At 38.2% G+C, this 20,407-nt stretch overlaps 1 protein-coding gene across 1 annotated transcript in view; it reads right to left on the bottom strand.

The window, feature by feature from the left end:
• The window catches only part of WDR33 (WD repeat domain 33), a 67,650-nt gene that overhangs the window by 28,919 nt on the left and 18,324 nt on the right, over nucleotides 1-20,407 (bottom strand). The window contains exons 3-7 of the mRNA XM_084212513.1: nucleotides 20,050-20,118; nucleotides 19,502-19,606; nucleotides 18,785-18,880; nucleotides 18,161-18,312; nucleotides 16,305-16,402 (exon numbers count right to left, since the gene is read on the bottom strand). Coding sequence (XP_084068639.1) covers nucleotides 16,305-16,402; nucleotides 18,161-18,312; nucleotides 18,785-18,880; nucleotides 19,502-19,606; nucleotides 20,050-20,118 — 520 coding nt within the window. The remainder of the gene's footprint in view (nucleotides 1-16,304; nucleotides 16,403-18,160; nucleotides 18,313-18,784; nucleotides 18,881-19,501; nucleotides 19,607-20,049; nucleotides 20,119-20,407) is intronic.

Below are 20,407 nucleotides of genomic sequence, written 5' to 3'. Positions count from 1 at the left end.
AATATTCAATTTCAGTGCTACACCAACAGCTCCTGGCTGTTATTTCACACCCCTCCATGTTAGCACCAGATACATTGTCTAATATTTCAAAATGAAAATTTTCCAAATACTGAAACAGGAACTTGGTTAGTCAAAAATCTTACACTCAGAGGAAAAATAAATTCGTCTGAAGCACTTTATCAACTAAAGCTATTTTAGAGCTTTAAAAAAACTTCAAAAATTGTATTAAAAATTCTAAACAATACATAGAGCCAAAATTCTAGAGAATACATTAAAAGTTATGTGACAGGGACAAAAGAACAGCCAAGACAGAGAATGTCCATCTATCTGTAAGTGCACACAGAACAAAAAAAGAAGTTTGACCATCTCTTCAGCAACACTGAGAAAAAAGAAACTTTTCAGTTTTTCTGAAACAATGATCTTGCCTGCAGAATTTTAACTCAGTCTTCTTTGATAGGGGATGATCACCACAGGAGGAATATTAATACCAGAGATTTTAATTATTACCATTCTGCAAATACAAGTTGAAAATGTTAACAATTTATCTGTGGGGCTTTTTTTGCCTGGATTTTGGAGCATTTATTATACAAAACCAGCACCACAAAAGATACCTACTAAACTTCAGACTATCTGCAACTGTGTAAAAAATGTGGCTCAAACCACCAGAAGAAAACATAACTATATGATAAATTTAAAATTAAAGGCAAAAAAGGAGAAGTGTTTACTGGGATGATGTGGTTTAGAAATAAGCTTTTTCCTAAGGAATCTTTAGATTTCTCTCAGTGCTTTCTGTAGCAGCTTTTAAAATTTTTCATCTCACACACACTGAAAGGAAGAAAACACAAAATATCTTTCCAGTCTCAGCAATGTACAAACCAGTTCCCATAACCCCAATGAACTGGGGCCATATATGAAGCTCCAGAGACAGGAGAAAGCTAAAAAGCAAGTGCTCTTGGGAAGATGGGAAATTTGGAAAATAACAGGCAGAAGGAAGGAAACAGGCTAAGCACAAAAATAATGAGGGGGAGATTATGGCCAGGATGAGGCTGGTCTCCTGGCCTGGGGTGGAACTGATCTGTGCTCCTCAAATAAAACACTTTTTACAGTGCTGTGTGTGATGTCTGTAGCTAAGCTGAGGAATGTGCAGGATTTATCTTCTAGGAAATTTGACTTCAGAAATCTTCCATAAAATAAAATTACTGATTAAGTGAATCAGTGCTGTGCAGGAGGCAGGAAAAAAAGTCACCTCTTCACTTGCACAGATAAATTTCCATACATAGTCTCATAAGCATATACCAAAGAAAGATGACTGTCATGAGAGAAGATGGTATAATTTCTGTTTAAGGAAGACTAGGTAAGAGCATGTCATTGCTACTGAAATAAGCCACTGAGGAAACTGAAAAAACCCCCAAATATATCTGTTGGCCAAATGATGCAAGTGCTGCCAAATTTACATTTTTATTTTCTTCATATTTCTGTTAACACAGCAACTCTGTATTGGGGAGTAAAGTGCATTTTTAACCTTAAAAAGTTAACAAAAAAAAAAAAAAAAAAGAAGCTTTGACAGGTATAATCCCATGTCAACAGTTTATTTTCAGTGCAAATAAAGTACAGTTATTGCTTTAGTACACAGAATACACCTCCATTAGGCTGGTCTGTTTTTGGAACACACACTCCCATGATGCAGCTTTACAAGAGTCAGTGTGGCAGGCAGGTGAGCAGCTGCCAGAAGCACTGCGCTGGGGAGAGGGCAGCAGGCTGGCAACACCTGACCCTGCAAACAGGAGCTTCCTCTGCTGCAGCCTGGGCAGCAGCAGGGCCCTGATCTCCCTGGGACAGCACCACAGGCTGTGTGTGCCCTTGGATCACTGCCTCACACAGAAACCACTGGGACTGAGCTCTGCCCTCTGCATGACACACAGCCACAGCAAAGCAGCAGCAAATATTCCTGCATCATGTCCAAAGGACTAAACCTTCCCAGGAGTTCTTGTTATATAAAAGTTATAGAGCCTGATCATCTATCAGGTGGTGTTAGGAAGGCTTTTCTGCTCCTCTGTGAATTCAACTTTTCTTTTTTTCTTAAGGGGGATAGATTTTCAGAATTATTAGTGCAATTTATCATTTTTCACTAGCAGGTAATTTGTTCAGGCTGATTGGAACTACAATTAGGACAAAACATCTGCTAAGCAGATCACATCACCTGAAGCAGCTGGGTGACCATTCCCAGCCCTGCAGATGTCCAGCCCACAGTAACTGCAATCCAAGAGCCATGGACAGTAACAAACTGAAAAATTAATTACCTCCTCACCCTAAAGCTCAGGTTCCTCCTGTGCAAGGACTGCAAGGAGTAGATACATCAGGAAAACCATTCTGATATTCCTCATGTCTAATAAATGCAACATTAATTTCTAAGATTTTTAATATGGCACTTTATGTCAAATTAAATTCTAATTTAAATTCCCCACTCTGTTCCCTTTCATATACCAATAATGAACTATGCTTGTTACTTGTGATAATTGCTGCTGCTAAGTATTTCTCAGAAAAATTGCCTCATGCCTTCCTTACTTGCAAAGTAAGTTGAGGTAAGTAAATTTACTTACCAAGTAAATGATTTCATCTTACAAAAAAGTTTTAAAAGAACTTATTCAAATATCAACATTCTGCTGGAACAAGTCATTAATTTGGTAAATAAATATTGTGCAATGGGTTAAAAACAACTTGTGTAAGTCACTTCTGTGGAATAAACCCCCATGACTCAGAACCTTCTCTGAATTTCAGTGAATTACTGTGATTTGCTACACCTGTGGAAGTGAAGATACCTGAGATGACGGAGTTGTGCAGGAAATAATGCAGCTTCAACCACTGCAGATTAACTGCCAGTATTTCTAGCCAAGCTTACTGGGAACAGACATCCTTGTGGTGAAATTGCAGACTGAAACACCCACACTAAGTGCTCTTAGGGACAAAGACTGGATAATCCTTGAAGAATTCTGCGATGCAGGGAACAGAAAATGGCAGGGGAGAGCATCAGGCAGCGTGTGCAATGCCTGTGAACAAGCAGCACGTGTTTTCCAGCCAGGAAGGGGTGGCTGCATCCCTCCAAACATGGCTGGCAGCAGTGCACCTGCTATTTAAAGCTCCAGTTTTATGTGACCACAGGAATTCTAAATCAATACAAGCACAAAAATTCCTGATTGCATTTTTAGGCAAGCCCTGTTTAAAACTGCTGGCAAATGCAATACGCACTACAGAAACGACACCTCCAACGTGCTTGTGTAGGTGACTGGAATGAGCTTTTCTTCCTCCATTCCTTGAGAAGCAGGGGATATTCCTGACCAACCAGGAGTAGTGTGAAACAAAGAACCTACCTTTGCCCCAAAGAATAATTGCAGAGTAATTAAATGTAATTAAAAAACCTGTCTAGTTGAATTTAGCTTTTTATATTTGTAATTGTAACACCATGTGCTCACTTCTAATTCCCTGGAGGACAGGGACTTCCAAAAGGGGAATGGCAATCAAGAGTAATCCATATTCATCAATGTTATCAATATTCCTAAGGGCTAAATTTAGCAAAGCAGCCAAGAGAATAATGCTTTTGTATTGCTAAACAGAAAAAACCTTTTACAGTCGTTTTAGGTAGGCGAGTCCCTGCTAGGGAAGCAACAAAGAGTTGTTACTTGAAGATTTAAGGGCATAAAGCAAGATCTGCAGGGAAAATGCATCTTATTATCCAACTACATCAGCTGACCTAAAATAAGCAAGTTTCTGTATCCTTAAGAAGGGTTGGTCTAGCCTTTAAAAGAAAAAATTTAACCAAACAACCCTACTCTTTTCTCTCACTGTATCAGCTGGTCTAATTAAAACTTCTATTTCTGCCTATGAATTATGCATGGATAAGAAAGAACAGAAGGCAGACAAAGAAAAGGCAGATTCTTCTTGACCAGGCACAAACAGCAAGCAGTAACACCCAGCACTCCATCAAGCTACAGGCTCAGTAAATCCTTAGAAAACAGAGATATCTTGCCAAGAACTGGAAGGACCTAAGCTATACAGAAATAGGCTTTATAGCTGTCCAGATTGTATTTCCCATGTGCAACTGTACCTTCTTCTCTATTAATTACAATTCAAATGGGAGAATTTTGTCTACAAGTTTTGAAATGTGTGGTTACTCCTTTCTAAACTCAGTTGTAGTAAAAACACCAAGACAAAACTGGCCTGCATTTTTCATGTTTTAAGACAAAGCAACTTCTAAAACTAATTTTTTTAAATTTTAAGATAACTGCAGTCTCAAAATAAAATTTAGTAATGTGCAGTCTTGTGTTAAAATGCTTAAACTCAGAAATTAAGTAATTTTGGTTTAGACATTACAGTCAAGACCTGGAAGAGGTGTGGGAATGAACAGTGGTCTACTTTGTAGACCAGCTCTTACTTGAAAGAAAAAGAAGAAAAAGACAGGTAACACCCATTCCACCTGGATGTAAAGGCTTATTTTTGTATTAACAGCAGGTCTACTTAGGGAGTCTCTGGAGAAGCTGGGAATGTGATCTAGAGAAATGCAGCTTCAGGAACACCAATGCACACAGACAAATCTAGGCTGCTCTAGTCAATGGAGTAAAGTATCTACCTAAATCACTTTTTTCTTGTTTTTACTTTTAAAGCAAACACTTTCAATTTAATTGTGCATGGATTTTACAGCTTTACAACACAACCTGCAAAATCTTTTTCAAAACTGAATGATTGTGACACATAAAAGAAAGCAGCAAATGAGTATTAAGGTGATAAAATATGCCACTGGGACCATTAGAGATATTTATATAAAAATTATATAAATTTACAATTACATATATTTAGTGCATATTTATATAAATAGGTATTGGTTTACTCACTTACTACATCAGCAGAAACATTAAAGATGCTGACAGCACACAATCACAAGGTTTTAATGCTTTTAGGACACAGGAAGTTCTGAAACTTCAGTGATGATTACTCTAACATACTGTTAGTTCCTAGGGAATGATGAAACATGTAGCATCTCTAAAAAAAACACCCACTAAACATGAATCCTTTCCAATCCACATAATGTGCATTTCCTCAAGCATGGTAAAAGCTGCCAGAAAAATAGACTAAAAAAAATAGAATTTTTGATTCTTTTCAAGATCAGTTCCTTATGTCATGCATGGACAGCTGAATCCTACATCAGTAGAATTTTTGCTGGCTTTAGCAAAACAGAGGAATTAAGTATAATTACTGAATCAGTACCCCAGGAGCACTGGGTAAGTCAGGCTGGAAGAAATCTCAAAAGTCTCTTGGTCAATCAGCTGCTCAAAACTATGAAGTCAGAGCAGGTTACTCAGGGATTTATCCAGGTTCAGCCTGAAAACCTCCAAGGACAGAGGCAGTACAAGCCCTAAAATTCAGCAAAACTCTCACACTCTTCTCTACATCAATTTGTGCTACATATCTCCAAATATTTTAAAATGGTGACAATTTCCTTTGCAAAGGAGAATGTTTTACTCTATCAAGCAGCTTGGGACAAGTGCCTCCCACAGAAGGCTGGAGGGAGGACTGGAGTATCAGCTCTTCACTGAATCCCAAGATGACACTCAGACTTTTTTTAGTCTTTGAGGGTAGTGATTATTTATAAAGCCAGTAAGAACCTCAACCTCTGATGAAAAATAGATCTCATGGAGCACTAGGCTAAGTGTTAAGGTCTTTCTATCCAAATTCTGAGGATTGTAAATATTTATCAGAGCTACTCCTTCCTTAAATCTTAACACAGAAAAAAAAAATAAAGCTGAATAAAGCTATCCTGGAGAGAAGGAAGTCAGCTATAAAGAGAAGTTCAAGTGTAAAAGTATTGTATAATTATTTAGACTTGACTTCCCCAGAATATAATAAATAATATGCTACTAATAATAGGATTCTGAGCTCCATTTTTTTCATCTATTCATTTTACCCTTTGAAAACTAGAATAGTTACAGTAATTACAGCAATATTACAGCTACTAATTTATAAGGTTATTACGATTCTCTTTAGAGGATCTTTTTTTAAAGTGATAAAGTTCAAAATGTAAGATTTTAATACAATAGCTACAATATTTTCATGCTCTCCATAATTCTAAACAAACAGGCAGAGAAAAAGACCTATTGTATATGGTAGAAAATACATATCTGCCCAGAAAGCTTGTTTGTTTTTTACTAAAAGGTATTTTTCTTCCCAATATTAAGCAGCTGAGGTAACACATTCCTCAGCTTTTTTTGAATGAAAATTGGAAGTTTACCCTCCAAGATCTTGGTGTCTTGAAAGAAGCACTTGCTCTAGTCCTGTTATAGTTAATGTTCAGCTTTTCAGGCTCAGTTATATATGGTGAGCTCCCTTTAAAACCTAATTTTGGTGAGCAAAAAGTTTCAGACAAAATTCCTATAAATGATCAAAACCAGATGAAGATCACCTTCTGTCTTCAATGACAATGTAAGTAAAATACTTGCAGTTCTTGTCTACACCAGCAAATTAAATGTAATGATACAACTACTTCTCTAAGTGCCTGTAGTTACATCTGGAACAGCTCTCACTACATAAATCCAGTGGGGCAAAATTAATGTACACACAATATGACAAATATTAAGAAAATACTGTATATATTTAAAATATATTAATAATGTAATAAAAATTAAAATAACTAGCTGATGCATTGAACTAGATAGCTGGTGTAATGTATCAAAATAATGTTTTGCAGGACTAGAAATATCAGATGCTTCCACTGAGTTAATAATTACAAGCAGTAATCTAAACTGTCGGGGATAGAAGAATTGTCAAACCTTGTCTGTGAAACTTTTTATAAGATAAATATATTTTGAGTAGTTTTAGATTTCTCCTGTACAATTAGACTCGTCAAACTTACAGGTGTGCTTCTTTGAAGCTATGACACTTAACAGCCCTAATATTTTTGAATTAAAAAAAAATCTCTCCCTAAAAATCTTCCCTTTATAAATGAATAAAAATTTCATGACAGTTACTTTACCTGCAAGACATATTTATACTTTCAACAGCAGAAATCAAAATGTTTTCCCCAAGAAGTGTTTTGTTTTCAACAAAAAGTCTTATCTGTGAGTAACAAAACTAAGCGACAATTTGTATTTTGTCACTTAGTGACACAATTTATGAGATAATTTTGTGAGATAAGGATCAATCCTTGGAAAATTCTGGCACTGAAGTTTGTAAGTCTTGAGTACATGCTTGCATGCTTAACCTACTCAGCTACTTTCTGCAGAAGCATACACCTGTACCTTGGTCATACTCCCAGCTGAAGTGAACCAAAGCTAACCTTAGAGCTGAGGAGCCACTTCAGACACTTCAGTTTTAGAGCTGCAAAATGACAAAACTTTAAAAGAAGAAAAAAAAAAAAGTCCACATAGCTTCAGAGGGACTACTAAAGAAGATAATGAATTTTAATCAGGTAGCTTTTCCTAGGTGCAGGGAGAATGATGGCATCCCTCCCTCACTGAACAGCACCAAGCTGGGCAATCACCAAGCACATGAATTTACCAAGGGCAACTGCTGGGTTCTGCACCTGGGACAGGGCCACCCTGGCTGTGTGTATGGACAATGAGAGCCTGGAGAGCAGCTGGGGGAAGTCCTGATGGATGGCAAGCTGAATGGGAGTCAGTGGTGCCCTGGCAGCCAGGAGGGAGTCAGGCAAGGGGGGATTGTCCTGCTCTGCTCTGACCTGGGGCAGCTTCACCTCCAGTGCTGGGGCACCACAAGGCAAGACAGGAAGCTTCAGACAGAGTTCAAAGGAGGCCATGAGGATTGTGAAAGGTCTGGAGGGGAAAGACCTCCCATGTAGGAGCAGCTGAGGTCATCTGATCTGTTCAGTCTGAAGAGACTAAGGAGACCTCACTGCAGTCTACAACCTCCTTGTGAGGAGAAGGGAAGGAGCAGGCACTGATCTCTTCATTCTCATGAGCAGTGACAGCACCCAGGGGAACAGCTAGAGCTGAGTCAGGACAGGATTGTGTTGGACACCAGGAAAGTTTTTCACCCAGAGGATGGTTGAGCACTGGAACAGAGGCCCCAGAAGTGGTCACAGCACCAGAGTTCAAGAAGGGTTTGGGCAATACTCTTGGGCAAATGCTGCGAATCTTGGGGATGAGCAGGACTAAAGAGTTGAACTCCATGATTCTTGGGGGTCTCTTCCAACTCATCATATTCTATGATTCACTCCATGTTCATCTTCAGAACAAACACAGAGCATGTTCCTAACTCTACTCAATCAGTTGGAGTCTCTACAAGCCCTGACACAGAACACAAAATATAAGAGATATCAGGGGTACTGCTCCCCCACAGATCAGCACAGATTCACTCTGTCCACGTGTGCCACTCAGCCATAAAACCCCTGCCTCTCCAGTGGCTGATCCAGTGACTCAGGTTGCCCAAAATTATGCACAAAATGCCCAGGGTGACTTGCCAAGTTCCACCACACCTCATTCTTCTCATCCCCACACTCACACTGTCACCAGCTTTTCTCAAACCTTACACAAGCTGTTGTTTTTTCATATTGACACAGCCTACACACTTTCCTCACATTTCCTATGCTTCTTATTTCCAGCCACCTTTCACACAGATTTATTCAAGATTCCTATTTATCCCTTTTCTCCTGGTCTATTATACAATCCCATTTCAGCTAATTCCTAGTTTAAATTTTGACTGTGTCTTCCTAAAAATGCAATGTATCACAAGCAGGATCAGCTCTCTCATGAGGAAGTTAATGCCAGGCAGTTATGAAAGACATGAAAAAAACCCCACTGTATTTTAGGGAAAACAGCAAGCTGTGTCCCCATTCCCAGGGTCTGGCTGTCCCCAGCAACATGTCATCTCAAATATGAGATTATGGTACCAGTCACATGATAAAACTTGATGCCAAATGTCTCACTACTAAACCTAGAATAGCGCTCAGAGCTAAATGTAGAAATAATAGGAAATAATTTAAGTATGTAGAATAAAAATTATGCAAAGAAAATATCAAATGCTTTGCAAAGCTTATGCTTACCTAGATGCACAACAGCTTTTAGTACAGTAACTGAAGGATATAAAAAGACAAAAGTTAAATAAAGAGTTTTGTTTAACTCATACAAGTGGCATCACGAAGCCTGCAAGGGAAGCTTCTAAGGACTGACATGGATTATTTTCAGCAAGGAACTGTGTTTTTCTATTTTCTGAAGACTTCCACCACTCACTCTAAGAGCTTTATTTTATCTGTGCTCTCTGAGGAAATGGCATGTCAGAAAAAGAGAGTCCATTAAAAATCTAATTAATGAAGTGTCCAATTCTAAGTATTCATCCATGTAAGACTTTATCAGAGATGAGTTACTAATATAACTGGCAGAAGGCTAATTGCAGATAGTTTTTTTTGCTATGACAGATACTGGTGAGTAGATATCCAGAGGCCACCATCCTCAGTGGCACCCAGCCTGCCTCCTTTGCAACAACCCCACTTGTGCTGAGAAAAAGACTGGTAACACCTTAGCATCAGCATTCAAATGCCTCTGTAATTTAGGATTTTATCATTACTATCAATGTAATCTGGTGGTGTTAGAGGGTGTTCTTCTTCCCCCACAATCATGAGTATGGCTGAAGGACAAAGCTCTCAGGGGCACCCAGAGGCTCTCTCTGCAGGTGGGTCCTCAGCCCTGTACAGATTATTGTGCACAATTATTTTTAGTTCCATGTGAAGACACAACTGATGGAAATGAAATTCTCATCCCTCAAGTATTTATAACTAACAACCTGTAAAAAACAGTTTCACCTAGTTCAGTATTTATCTGCCCCTTGCAATCAGCAGACACACAAAAGGAAGCAGAGGCAAGAAATCCTAACAATGCAGAGAAGTTCTTATGGAACTATCCTGTATTTCAGCAGCATTGAGAGCTGGCTGTCCTGGTTTCTCAGAGGTTTCTCATTATTTCTCCAAGTTAAATAGAATAGATGGGTTACAAATATTAGTGTAAAATTTGCCCTTGGGCTCAATGTAAGCGACTGTAAAACTTTCAGCTTCAGGACAATTTTAAAGGATGGAAATATTTCAAAGTTGCATCTGAAATAATCTCTTTCTTGCACAGTGTCTCTTCATTCTTGTCTCATGAAAAGCCTTGACAGGAGTGTGCAGTGTAACTTTTTTTTATAGCAAGTGCTGTGGTTCATGTCTTGTGATCTCTTTTACCCGTTCCTAGAGAATTCTATATATTTCCTATTCATTTTTCATGATTTTCAAAACACAGGTTCTAGGTGAGAATCAGAACTCTTATGCTGTACACTACTCACAAAATGAACCACAGTTTTTAAGCATATCAGGTGCAACCAGCTCCAAGAGCAGTCTTCAACATCCTCTAATTCTCTTGGAATTGTTTTAGGAAGCAGAGCAAAAGCCTGAAGCTATCACCTTATCACCACCTTTTAATCACAGAAACCACCTCAACCTAGCAGTTCAATCCCAAATTTTTGTTCAATCCAAATACTTCACAAATAGAAAGCTGATGTAAGTCAATACAGCAAGGTAGTTTCCCAACTCTCAGAAGGATTTTTAGTTTTAACACATAGAGAAGTGGATATTTCAATAAAGCCTACCTCTAATAAAGTTTCCTATGCAGAGAAACCCAATGCACTTTAGTCCTGAAAGTCATTATCAGGAATAGCACTGAGTTACCAGATGATACCTGAACACTTTTTAGTAGCCTCAAGCAAGAAATGGGATTTTTCCCATCTAATGTAGGTGATACCCACCATTCTAACAAGCAGCAGTAGCTGAGATTAGCTACAAGCTCAGGAAAGGGTATAAGCATTCCCACTCCAAGGCCCTGGTGCTGCTTAACTCTGACCAAAGTGTAGAGAAAGATGCTAGGGAAATATATGTTGTGTGATACCTTCCACTTATGAAGTAAAAAATTGTGCACAGTATTTCTAACTTTTAATCTCACAAAGGTAAAGACATTTCCTAATGAGAGAAGAAAAGTGCATGAGACTATAAAGAGCCCACCATGCACAAAAAATCAAAGGAGCAGCTGCAGGATTACTGGCACACCATGAGCAGCAGAACAGCAGAGCTCCTGCATCACAGATTGTGCAAGTGATCCTGTTCAAATAGGGGAAAAGAAAAACCTCTCACAGATTCACTATTAACACAAATTCCTTAACATTTCTTGTGCCTAATGCACATGAAGAGTACAGCAATTTGCTGTTCCTCAACTGATTTAGCTCCCCCAGCCCCAGTTGAGCTTTGACAACAAAGACTGACAAAGATCAGAGACCTGCAACACTGGCTGGCAAACAAAAATCCAACAACAAGGAGGAGACTGAGCTGGTCCAATACCAGCACTCCAAAACAGATCATCTTTTTAAGTTCAAAAAATTCAAGGACTTGCCTTCTCTAGTATGATATGGTTGGTGCCACTACCAGCCAGGTCTCATTTCATCCTGAGCTTCTGTTCTGAGTAAAAACTTTCTAATATTCATGGGGGGCTGCACCTAGACTAGAAGATGTTTCAAACATACTTGAAATCCCAACAGTCTAAAGAAGCAATCCCCACAAAAATACCCAGAAGGTTTAAAAAAATAGGTCTCCTTACAACAAACATGGTATTGACATACACACACTTCTGGAATTTATTGAGTTTTCTCTCTTTGTTGAGACAAAGGAAAAAAAAGAAAAACCTCATATAAGGGTAGTAAAGCTGGAAACAGAAGTGTTAGGCTTTTTTAAGTTATCTGATGTGGAGTTCAATTATACTCCAAGAAAAGGAAACAGTTTGAGAAGTTACTTGCTTCAAGGCTAAGAGCTGGATAATAATGAATGTTTAAAAGTGAGGGACCAAGATGAAGATGTAGCTCTGCTCCTCAGGTTCCTTTTACCCATGGAACTCATGTCTAAATTAAGTTCAGGATTTGCTATTTGAGGGAAAAAACTCTGAAGAGATCCTTCACTTTCAGGCAGAAAGTGCAGAAAATACAAACCATACAATAGATTCAAACAGCTTAAGGGGCTTCATGGTACATTATTTGTTAATAAAGACTGAGAAATGGAAGAGAAGGAAGGAATAAATCCCTCAGTTATTTCAGTATGAACAGAGGTGGAAACACTTTTGCAGAACCTGGGAGCAGATGAAAAGTCTTTTTACCACAATTGCTGTGACTTCTGCAGGCACAAACACATGGGTTATTTTGTAGGTGATAGTGTTAAAAATTAGATGTAGTTACAAACTGCACATTTCAAATCCAGGCAGAATGCAATAAAATCTTGTTTGCCTTTAATTGTTTGACAAATCTTTTGTCAAGCCTACCACACTGGCTGAAAGATTGTTTAATGTATCTCCCTATTTTAGAGACAGAAAATAGAAGAACGTATCTACAAAGTATTTTAAAAAGCATGGGTTACACCGTCCTTCAGAGAGCTGGGTGGAGTCATCCTCCCCAAAAGAACTATTTAAGGCAGGTAACTCTGAAATCCTGGGAATACAGAACTCATCTACACTTCAGAATGAAAACATTACAGGCTTCCCAAGCTCTCATTTCTACTGGATTCTGTGAGAGGAAGGAGAAGGAAGGAGAAGAGAACAGAAAAAAATCAAAATCTATTTGTAGCCTCCTAACCCATGATGTCATGCTGGGAATAATTAAGGAATCATGTGTTTATTAATGACCTACCCAAAATATACCCAGGGATACATCAGCACAGACACACTACCCAGAATGTCACTGCCACCAGTAAAAATCAGCAATAGCATTAATTTCTCATATAAATAAAGGGACATGAATGTTGTACTGCACACAGTTTTCCACTAGATGTTTTTAGCATTATTAAAAGCCATCCACGTGTATGTTCTTACAGAAATGTTCCCAGCATTAACATCACTGCAACAGTTTAGACAAAAGATCTGAGATACTTTTATTGGAAACGCCTTTCAGAGGAACAGATTGTCATGAAAATAAAATGTTGCTATACTATAACCTGTTTTCCATGTCTTATTTTTAAAAGAACATTTTTTTAACATCACTGAAGTTCCTACCTATGTATTTAAGTAAGTGCCCTAAACTGTACTCATTACCATCATCAAGATGCTGAAATGACAGAAATTGACAGAGGTAAAAACAACGGGTGCAAAATCAGGACCACAGCAGCTCTACCTCAAGAGAAAGCCAGGCAGTGCCTGGGCTGTGGGGAAGCAATGACACTCAATGCTATTTCCTCCACCTACAAGTTCTTCCAAGATAACTCACTTGAATTATTTAAAGATGGTTCCCCAAGAAAGCAATAATTTAATCCTATTTATTTCTTTAGGGTATTAAAAAGGAACCTGATAAATCTGCATGTTCTGCTAACAAAATGCCTAAACTCCCCCTCCTGTGCCCTGGAAAGCTGTGGTGCTACAAACAACAGCCATAGCAACATTAGGCAGTGAAAAACTGGCCAGCAAAAAGGGACTTAGAGATTGAAGAAATGAAACTCAGAACGTGTGGCAGAACCCATGAAGAATCCTGAAGGGTGTCCTGTTTACCTTCACTTTGAGGAATTAAAGAGAAGTGGACACAGTTCTTAAGTGTACCTCATGCAGCTCATGTATTCATAGGTTAAACTACTGGAAAACTGCACAGCCCATTCCAGACAGAACTGCAGGGAAACCTTAAAAATTTATCTTATGTAATTAGCCTTAAAAATTTATCTTATGTAATTTACCACTTCCATTGTTCTTCCAATACTCTTCAGAAGGCAAGTCTAGAATTGTTGCTTCAGGCCACTTTTAAGGGAACCATTTCAATAAACAATAGGAATAATATTAGTTTGCTCTAGTGCAAGCAAAAGCACCTGCAATAAGTCTGTGGAATTCTGTCTTTTTTATATCAGCAAAGCTTATCCCAGTAACTTTAATGCTCTCTACAGAATTGCTTTAAAAGCATTTCTTACCATTAGAATCTTCAAATCTGTTTTTTAAAATATGTTCCTTAATTTGTTGTTGAAAAATCATTCACAACAACAACATATTGATATATTATCCCTGTGAGTGCTGATCTTTTTAATTAATACATCTGACTTTTATAATTCTGTGTGAAAACTTGAAGACCACCTTAACATGTGAAGTGAAACTCTGGACCTAAAGGACAATGTAGAACTCCTTCAACTTCACAGTGCCAATATTATCCAGAACAGCTGTATGATGTGCGAAAGTAGGAAATAAAAATAATTTCCCAGCATTGTATTTGATCTAAACAATGTACATAAAATCCCTTTGACACAGTGGCACCAAAATTTTAATTTACAGATCTCTAACTGCATGGCAATGGCATGAGCAGTTACACAATTGGAAGGCTGTACTCAGCAAAGTATTACAGGTCACACTTGTAACCATGTAAAAGCAAAATGCCCATGGACAAGCCAAAAACTGAAGATCAATACCCCAAAGCCATAAGCACTAGCCTCCAAATAAAAGAGTGAAATATTGTATTTTCTACCAAGAAAATGATGTTACCCATCAGCTCTTTCAAATAACTCTTCTGACCATATTTAAAACCAGTCCTAGAGACTAAAGCCAAATCAAACATGTATATTTGCAGAGACATCCTCCCAACAATCAGGGGTTTGGGTATTATTTTGCTTTGGTGTGGGGGATGTTTTTGCTGTTGTTCTTTGAGTTTAGGTTAGGGTTTGGTGTTTTTTTGCTTATCTGACAGTAGAAACAAGGAATAATCTCACCTGTTCAATTTTATCCAAAGATGGTAAAGTTTTCAAACCACTTTCAATTTATATGAATAGTGAAGTGCATTGTGGTTAGATGATGAAAGCAGTAGCAAATGTATTCTTTATATAATTATGTGCAAACTAAAAATTGAATATTGAGAAGTATAAACTAAGAAACTATAGGATAATTCTATCTGAGGTCTACTCACAATCAAATGTTAACATACACAAGGTAACAGAAGAAAATGTAGTGCAAGTTCAATTCTCTATAGCCTAAATTAAATGCTTTTCTCCTTCTACTTTACACACAACACTGAAAGAACACAGAAGTGGAGGGATTTTTATAACCTTGACAACTCTGCATGGAGGGAATCCCTATTTCCTCCACATGGTTAGTACATACCTGGAGGAGGATACAGAATATGTTTAGGGCAGAAAGATTTCTTTGTAAAGCATCAAGTAGAACAGTCCTTAATTTGTTTGAGGCCTTCCAGAGTAACAGGTGTAAAGTATATAATCTAGAAATTTGTTTGCCAGGTCCTGCAAAGAACACACCTACCATAATGTCTATGGACACATGCTGTTAAAATATCATCACTGAAATAATGCTGAAGCTCAATGTCTTTGCAAAGTAGTGGTGTTTGAAAGTAACATGCTTGTAAAACAAGAGGAGACCTTAAGAGTCAAATGAAACAGGGAGAGCTGTGCTTCATAAAATATGGAATGCAGGTCCAAAATGGAGGCATGATTTAGGAAAAAAATTCCTTAATTTAGGAAAGCACTGAACAAGCTCACACACCTGGAACTGAAAGCCCATGTTTTTTATTCCATACCTTCTTTGCAGATTATCTGCAAATCTACAGCCCTCAGTCTCATAACAGCCTTTTAATATATTCTTATTAAATGATGTATTTTGGACATCTCTGCAAAAAAGGAATAGCTGTCAGAAGCTACTGTTACTGCTCATTAGGAATGCAGCAAGAAAAGGAGAAAGACTCAAGAAGGCCAGTGGAAAGGCACCAGATTTTAGTGTACATATATGCTGGACAGAAACTTTAACCATAGCTAGGATTATTTGCCTGTGCTATAAATTATGTGATTAAAATTTACCTGTTTTCTTTATTTAAATATTCTCTTCCTCTTAAGGAATGAGAAATAACCACCTTGCCTCTGAAGAAATCAGAATGAAAGGTATGCCCCTGAAAAGAATGGAATCCTCTGCATGTAGATGCATGTTCTGAAATAACAGCAGCCACAAAGATTAAGCTTTGGAGAAAGAGAAATGTATTCCTGATCCAGAAACAGCTATTTCTACCTAATTAGGAAGTAGTAAAATGTCCTTCTATCCACCTTCCTTGTTTAGAGCTCAAGTGGAGAGTTAACAGTGTAATGCCCTTGTGAACTGCAGCTCTCTGAATATAAGGTACCTATAGCAGCAGCCAAACAAAAACTTGTTTGGAGCATTAAGAAAAAAATTGTAGACAAGCTGATACTTCTGTATTGTGAACATCTAGGAAAAAAAAAAAAAAAAGTTTTCCCCCTCTTGAAATACCCCAATCAGTACTTTTGGTACACATACCTCGAAGAATTCTCTCCTCATGGCAACGTAGAAAGTCCCAGATTCTAACAGTGCCGTCGTCAGAGCATGTAGCAAATTTATTATCCGTGGGTGAGAAACTGTTACATGAAGACACACAGCAGGGGAAAGAAGTCAGCATTTAACAGATTATCTATGCTTCTCAGACAGGGCAAAATTATACTGTAATGTGTTATACACTGAAGGAGGCATTTGAACATAGGCACTTCTAAGTGAATACAGTGCCTGCCAAACGGCACTTCACCACAAGACATGAATTCAGCATAGGATTACTATTGCATTGCAGTCCCCTGTCAAATGAGGAAAAAAATCTGTCATTTATTCTTAGCACCTTCCTATTTGTGACTGCACACAGTAGTGCCTTCTCTGCAGGATGAGAAGCAACATCAATATGGTTTGGTAACTGTCAGCCTAGATTTTCAGGTTTGGTAATATCACAAGAAAGTGACACTGCATAGAAGCACAGGAGAACAGTTCTTAGGAAAAAACTCCTCTTCAACAACAGGTGCTTTGCAGCAGAGAAGCAAAACATAAAGGAAAGCTGGTTACAGGAAAATGCTACTTGGTTTAACTTTTGGGGAAAAAAAACCTATATAAAACAAACACTTGTAAGAGCAATTTGGAAACACTCCCTCTTATTACATCCCACCAACAACATGAAAAGAATCCTACAGACATGTAAGCAGCTTCCAGGTTCAGCAGTTAACATTGATAGATGAAAGTCACTGGAAAAGCAAGGAGTTATTTAACCATGTGAATAGGGCCAGAACACCTCCAACAACTGATAGGCACTCAACTTTCTTTCTGGTGCAGTGAAAGACCACAAGGGAGCCTTTGTGAAATCCTAGGTCTTTATGATCAAGAAAGGGCCTAAAGCAGTAGAGAAATTCAGTGCATGGCCATGATAGTGAGACAGTAACTGAATCCAAAGTAAGCACTTCTCATAACCAAACTCTGGCAGAAAATGCTGCACCCTACCACGAAAAATGGTGACTTTAATGGAAAGTGAGTTTGTGGCAGTGAACCTTTATCACCATGGGCCAGCACCTGAACCCAAAGAAACACTGTTTTAGCACCATTTGGGATCTGCAGCTTGTCTTCAGGCTTACTTTAAAAACATTAACTAAAAATTATATGCAGGTTTACTCTAGATAAACACCCCTCATTTACATCTTACTGATAAGTATCACTTTGGATTTGATTTTTATATAGACATTTGCACAACTGAGGCATCAACACTGAACCAAGAGAATATCCTACAATCTTCTTTTCAATGGCTTTCTTACAGTTTCAAGCTTGAAGAACCCATTCAGTATTAACATTAGACTTCTGTATGTGGCAGTCTGCGTGGGTATTTAGTATTACTGGAAGTCTTGGCTTCACCAAGCCAAGCAGTTCTTCACTTTATTTAGTGTTTTATTATTTTGTGAGAACTATGCAGGTGTTTTATTTCTGAAGGCTTTATATTTTATTCAGTTAGATTATTAAAGACTGAATTCTTTATTTGGAATGAAATTGTTGTCTTACACAGTGCGTATAAAAAGGAATAACTGATACACATCGTCACCATATAAAAATGAAAAGAATACCAGTGCAAAATGCGGCAGACAAATACATCTCTAACATATTGCAGAGGCGGATACTGGGACAATACTAATTCAGAAAGGTGCCAGCAAAACGGTGAGAATGTGGAAACAAAAGGAAATACTGTGTTTATGTGGTGCAGGAAGTTTCCCAGAATCTGACAGAACCCATGCATTTCTGCACCCAGAATACACTTAGAGAACAGTCTAATCATGGCAATAGGTACTACAGAAAATGGTATATTGTGTATAAACCTGGCCTCTCTAATCGCCTCCTTATGTGCCTGGAACATCTTGACGTTGTTCATGTTGGACTGCCAGTATTTCACATATCCCCCGTGGTCTGCTGTCAGCATCCACATATCATTGTGTGACCAAGTCATAGCCCTTACAGGGCTGTCGTGAGCCTGCAAATTCAGAAACAGAACTTCTAGCAAACACATTCCAATACTCTCTGATCCACACAAACACTGAAGTTACTAAAGTTCCGACTTAACAGCTGCAATGAGGAAACGAGAACAATGATGATCTAATTACATTCAAGATGCTGGGGGGGGGAACATCCCTTACTCTGTACACAATGGCCTTCTAAATAATAAGAGTATTTGCACTTTGTTTTCAAGGTGTTTCTTTATTATTACAAATACTCATAGTACATTCTCAAGAACAGTTAATACAGAAGATGGAGGTGGAATGAGAAGCACTGAGCGAATTGCCTGTAGCCATGGCCTGACATGGGATCACAACAGGACAGAAGACCTCTAAGGCTCCCATCAGCACTCAGACCACAGACCCATGATGAACAGGGTGAAGATGTGTTCCTAAAACATGCTCCAAGACCTCAAGGAAATACAAAGAAATCTTGACAGATTACTTTACCTGCAATATGGTTTCAAAATTGAAAGTCAGTCCATTCCATAAAGTGAACTCCCCACTAGATGCACCAGTGACCAAGCGTCTCCCCTCAGGAGTCCACTGCAAAAGAAACATTTAACTAAACTGTGCAAATATAACATTCAAATATTTCTTCACAATTCTCCAAATAAATCATGAGCTTCTTCAGGAACTCTGTAGAAATGGAAGCTACTAAATGACTTTCTAGAGGATGTGAGAAGGCAAAAATGCAGAACTGTGCCAGAGACTTTTGACTTTACTAACAACAGGACAAAGCTCACTGTAAAAACAATGAAAAACTCTAGTTGTAAAGATGAAACAGCTTATTGGCACCAATGCATTTCTAGCACACAATATCCATACTAAACAATACTTCTGACATCATGGAAAAGTTGTTAAAAGCTGCTATGAGACTCCAACAGCACAGAGACCAAATTTCCTTTCGAGTCAAGACATGTCAGGTCTCTGAAATGTAATAAGGTAGGAATTGCACCCCAAACTCAGAGTAAGAACTCTGGTGTACTCAAACTTTACCATTTATTTTCCTAAAGCTCTCCATAGAAAGACGGGACACAGAAGCAGTCCATACACTGCACATACTACTTTTATTTAAAGATGCTTTAACTGCCACCTTGTTCAGTTAAGAATCAGTCTAATTTAAATTAAGACAACACAACAAAGTAATTCCAACACTGTACTCACCCTGACAACAAACACTGGGCATTTCACTTTATTAGTAGATGTCCGAACAAATTTTGTTGTCACAGCATTCATAGGGTTGTTCAGCATTCCTATAGGAGGGACCAACTGTAAGAGAAGAAAGAAAAGATTTCCTGATGACATTTAAATCAGAACCTTCAAGAAAAGAACACATTCTAAACACTCATTTTGGAAAAGCAAGGTTGTCATTTGCAGGGATATTACCAGAAGTAAGTTGGTAGAAGTATTTCAAAGTCTGCATGATTTAAAAACACAAACATCCAGAAACAGCATCTTCAAGAGTAGCTTTGTAACCTCAGTGCATGATGAAAGTTCTTATGCACAGAAATTAAAAGCCTGTCCAAGCTTAAGGTCCCTTTATGCACACAGATTCCAACAGAACAAAATAATGTACAGTAAAAATACCCTTCACAGCTTTAAGGCTTTTTGGAGATACAAAAGTAACCTCAGGTGACAGGCAGAATCTTTCCTATCTTCTGGACAAATTTTATTTGCACAACTTTATCAGTGAACAGGAAAATTCTACTTACATCATTGTAATATCCCGCATCGGGCTGGATTGCTCGCATATCTCGTTGGTCTCTCTGCCACACTCGATTCTGGAAAGAAGAAAACAACTCCTAGTTCATAACAGAGCATTTCCTTGTTAAATAACAGAAAATAAGAAACACATGGAGATCCTGATTGGAAAATTCTAAAGTGCTCCAAGGATTTTAGAATGAACTCTGTTAAGACTTTGGATTCAGAAAAAGGAACATGTGGAGTTTATATTCTGTAAGACAAGGAGTCAGGAACGTTTAAAGTGTTAATTTCATCAGACTGAAGCAACTCCAGGAAAGCAGCAGTCCTGTGTAACAAAGAACACTACTGTGGTACTCCGCTGCCCAG

This window comes from Fringilla coelebs (genome assembly GCF_963513975.1).
Source record: "Fringilla coelebs genome assembly, chromosome: 10".
NCBI lineage: Eukaryota > Metazoa > Chordata > Aves > Passeriformes > Fringillidae > Fringilla > Fringilla coelebs.
Note: the sequence above shows the minus strand (reverse complement) of the source record. Positions and strands in the feature narration are given on the sequence as shown.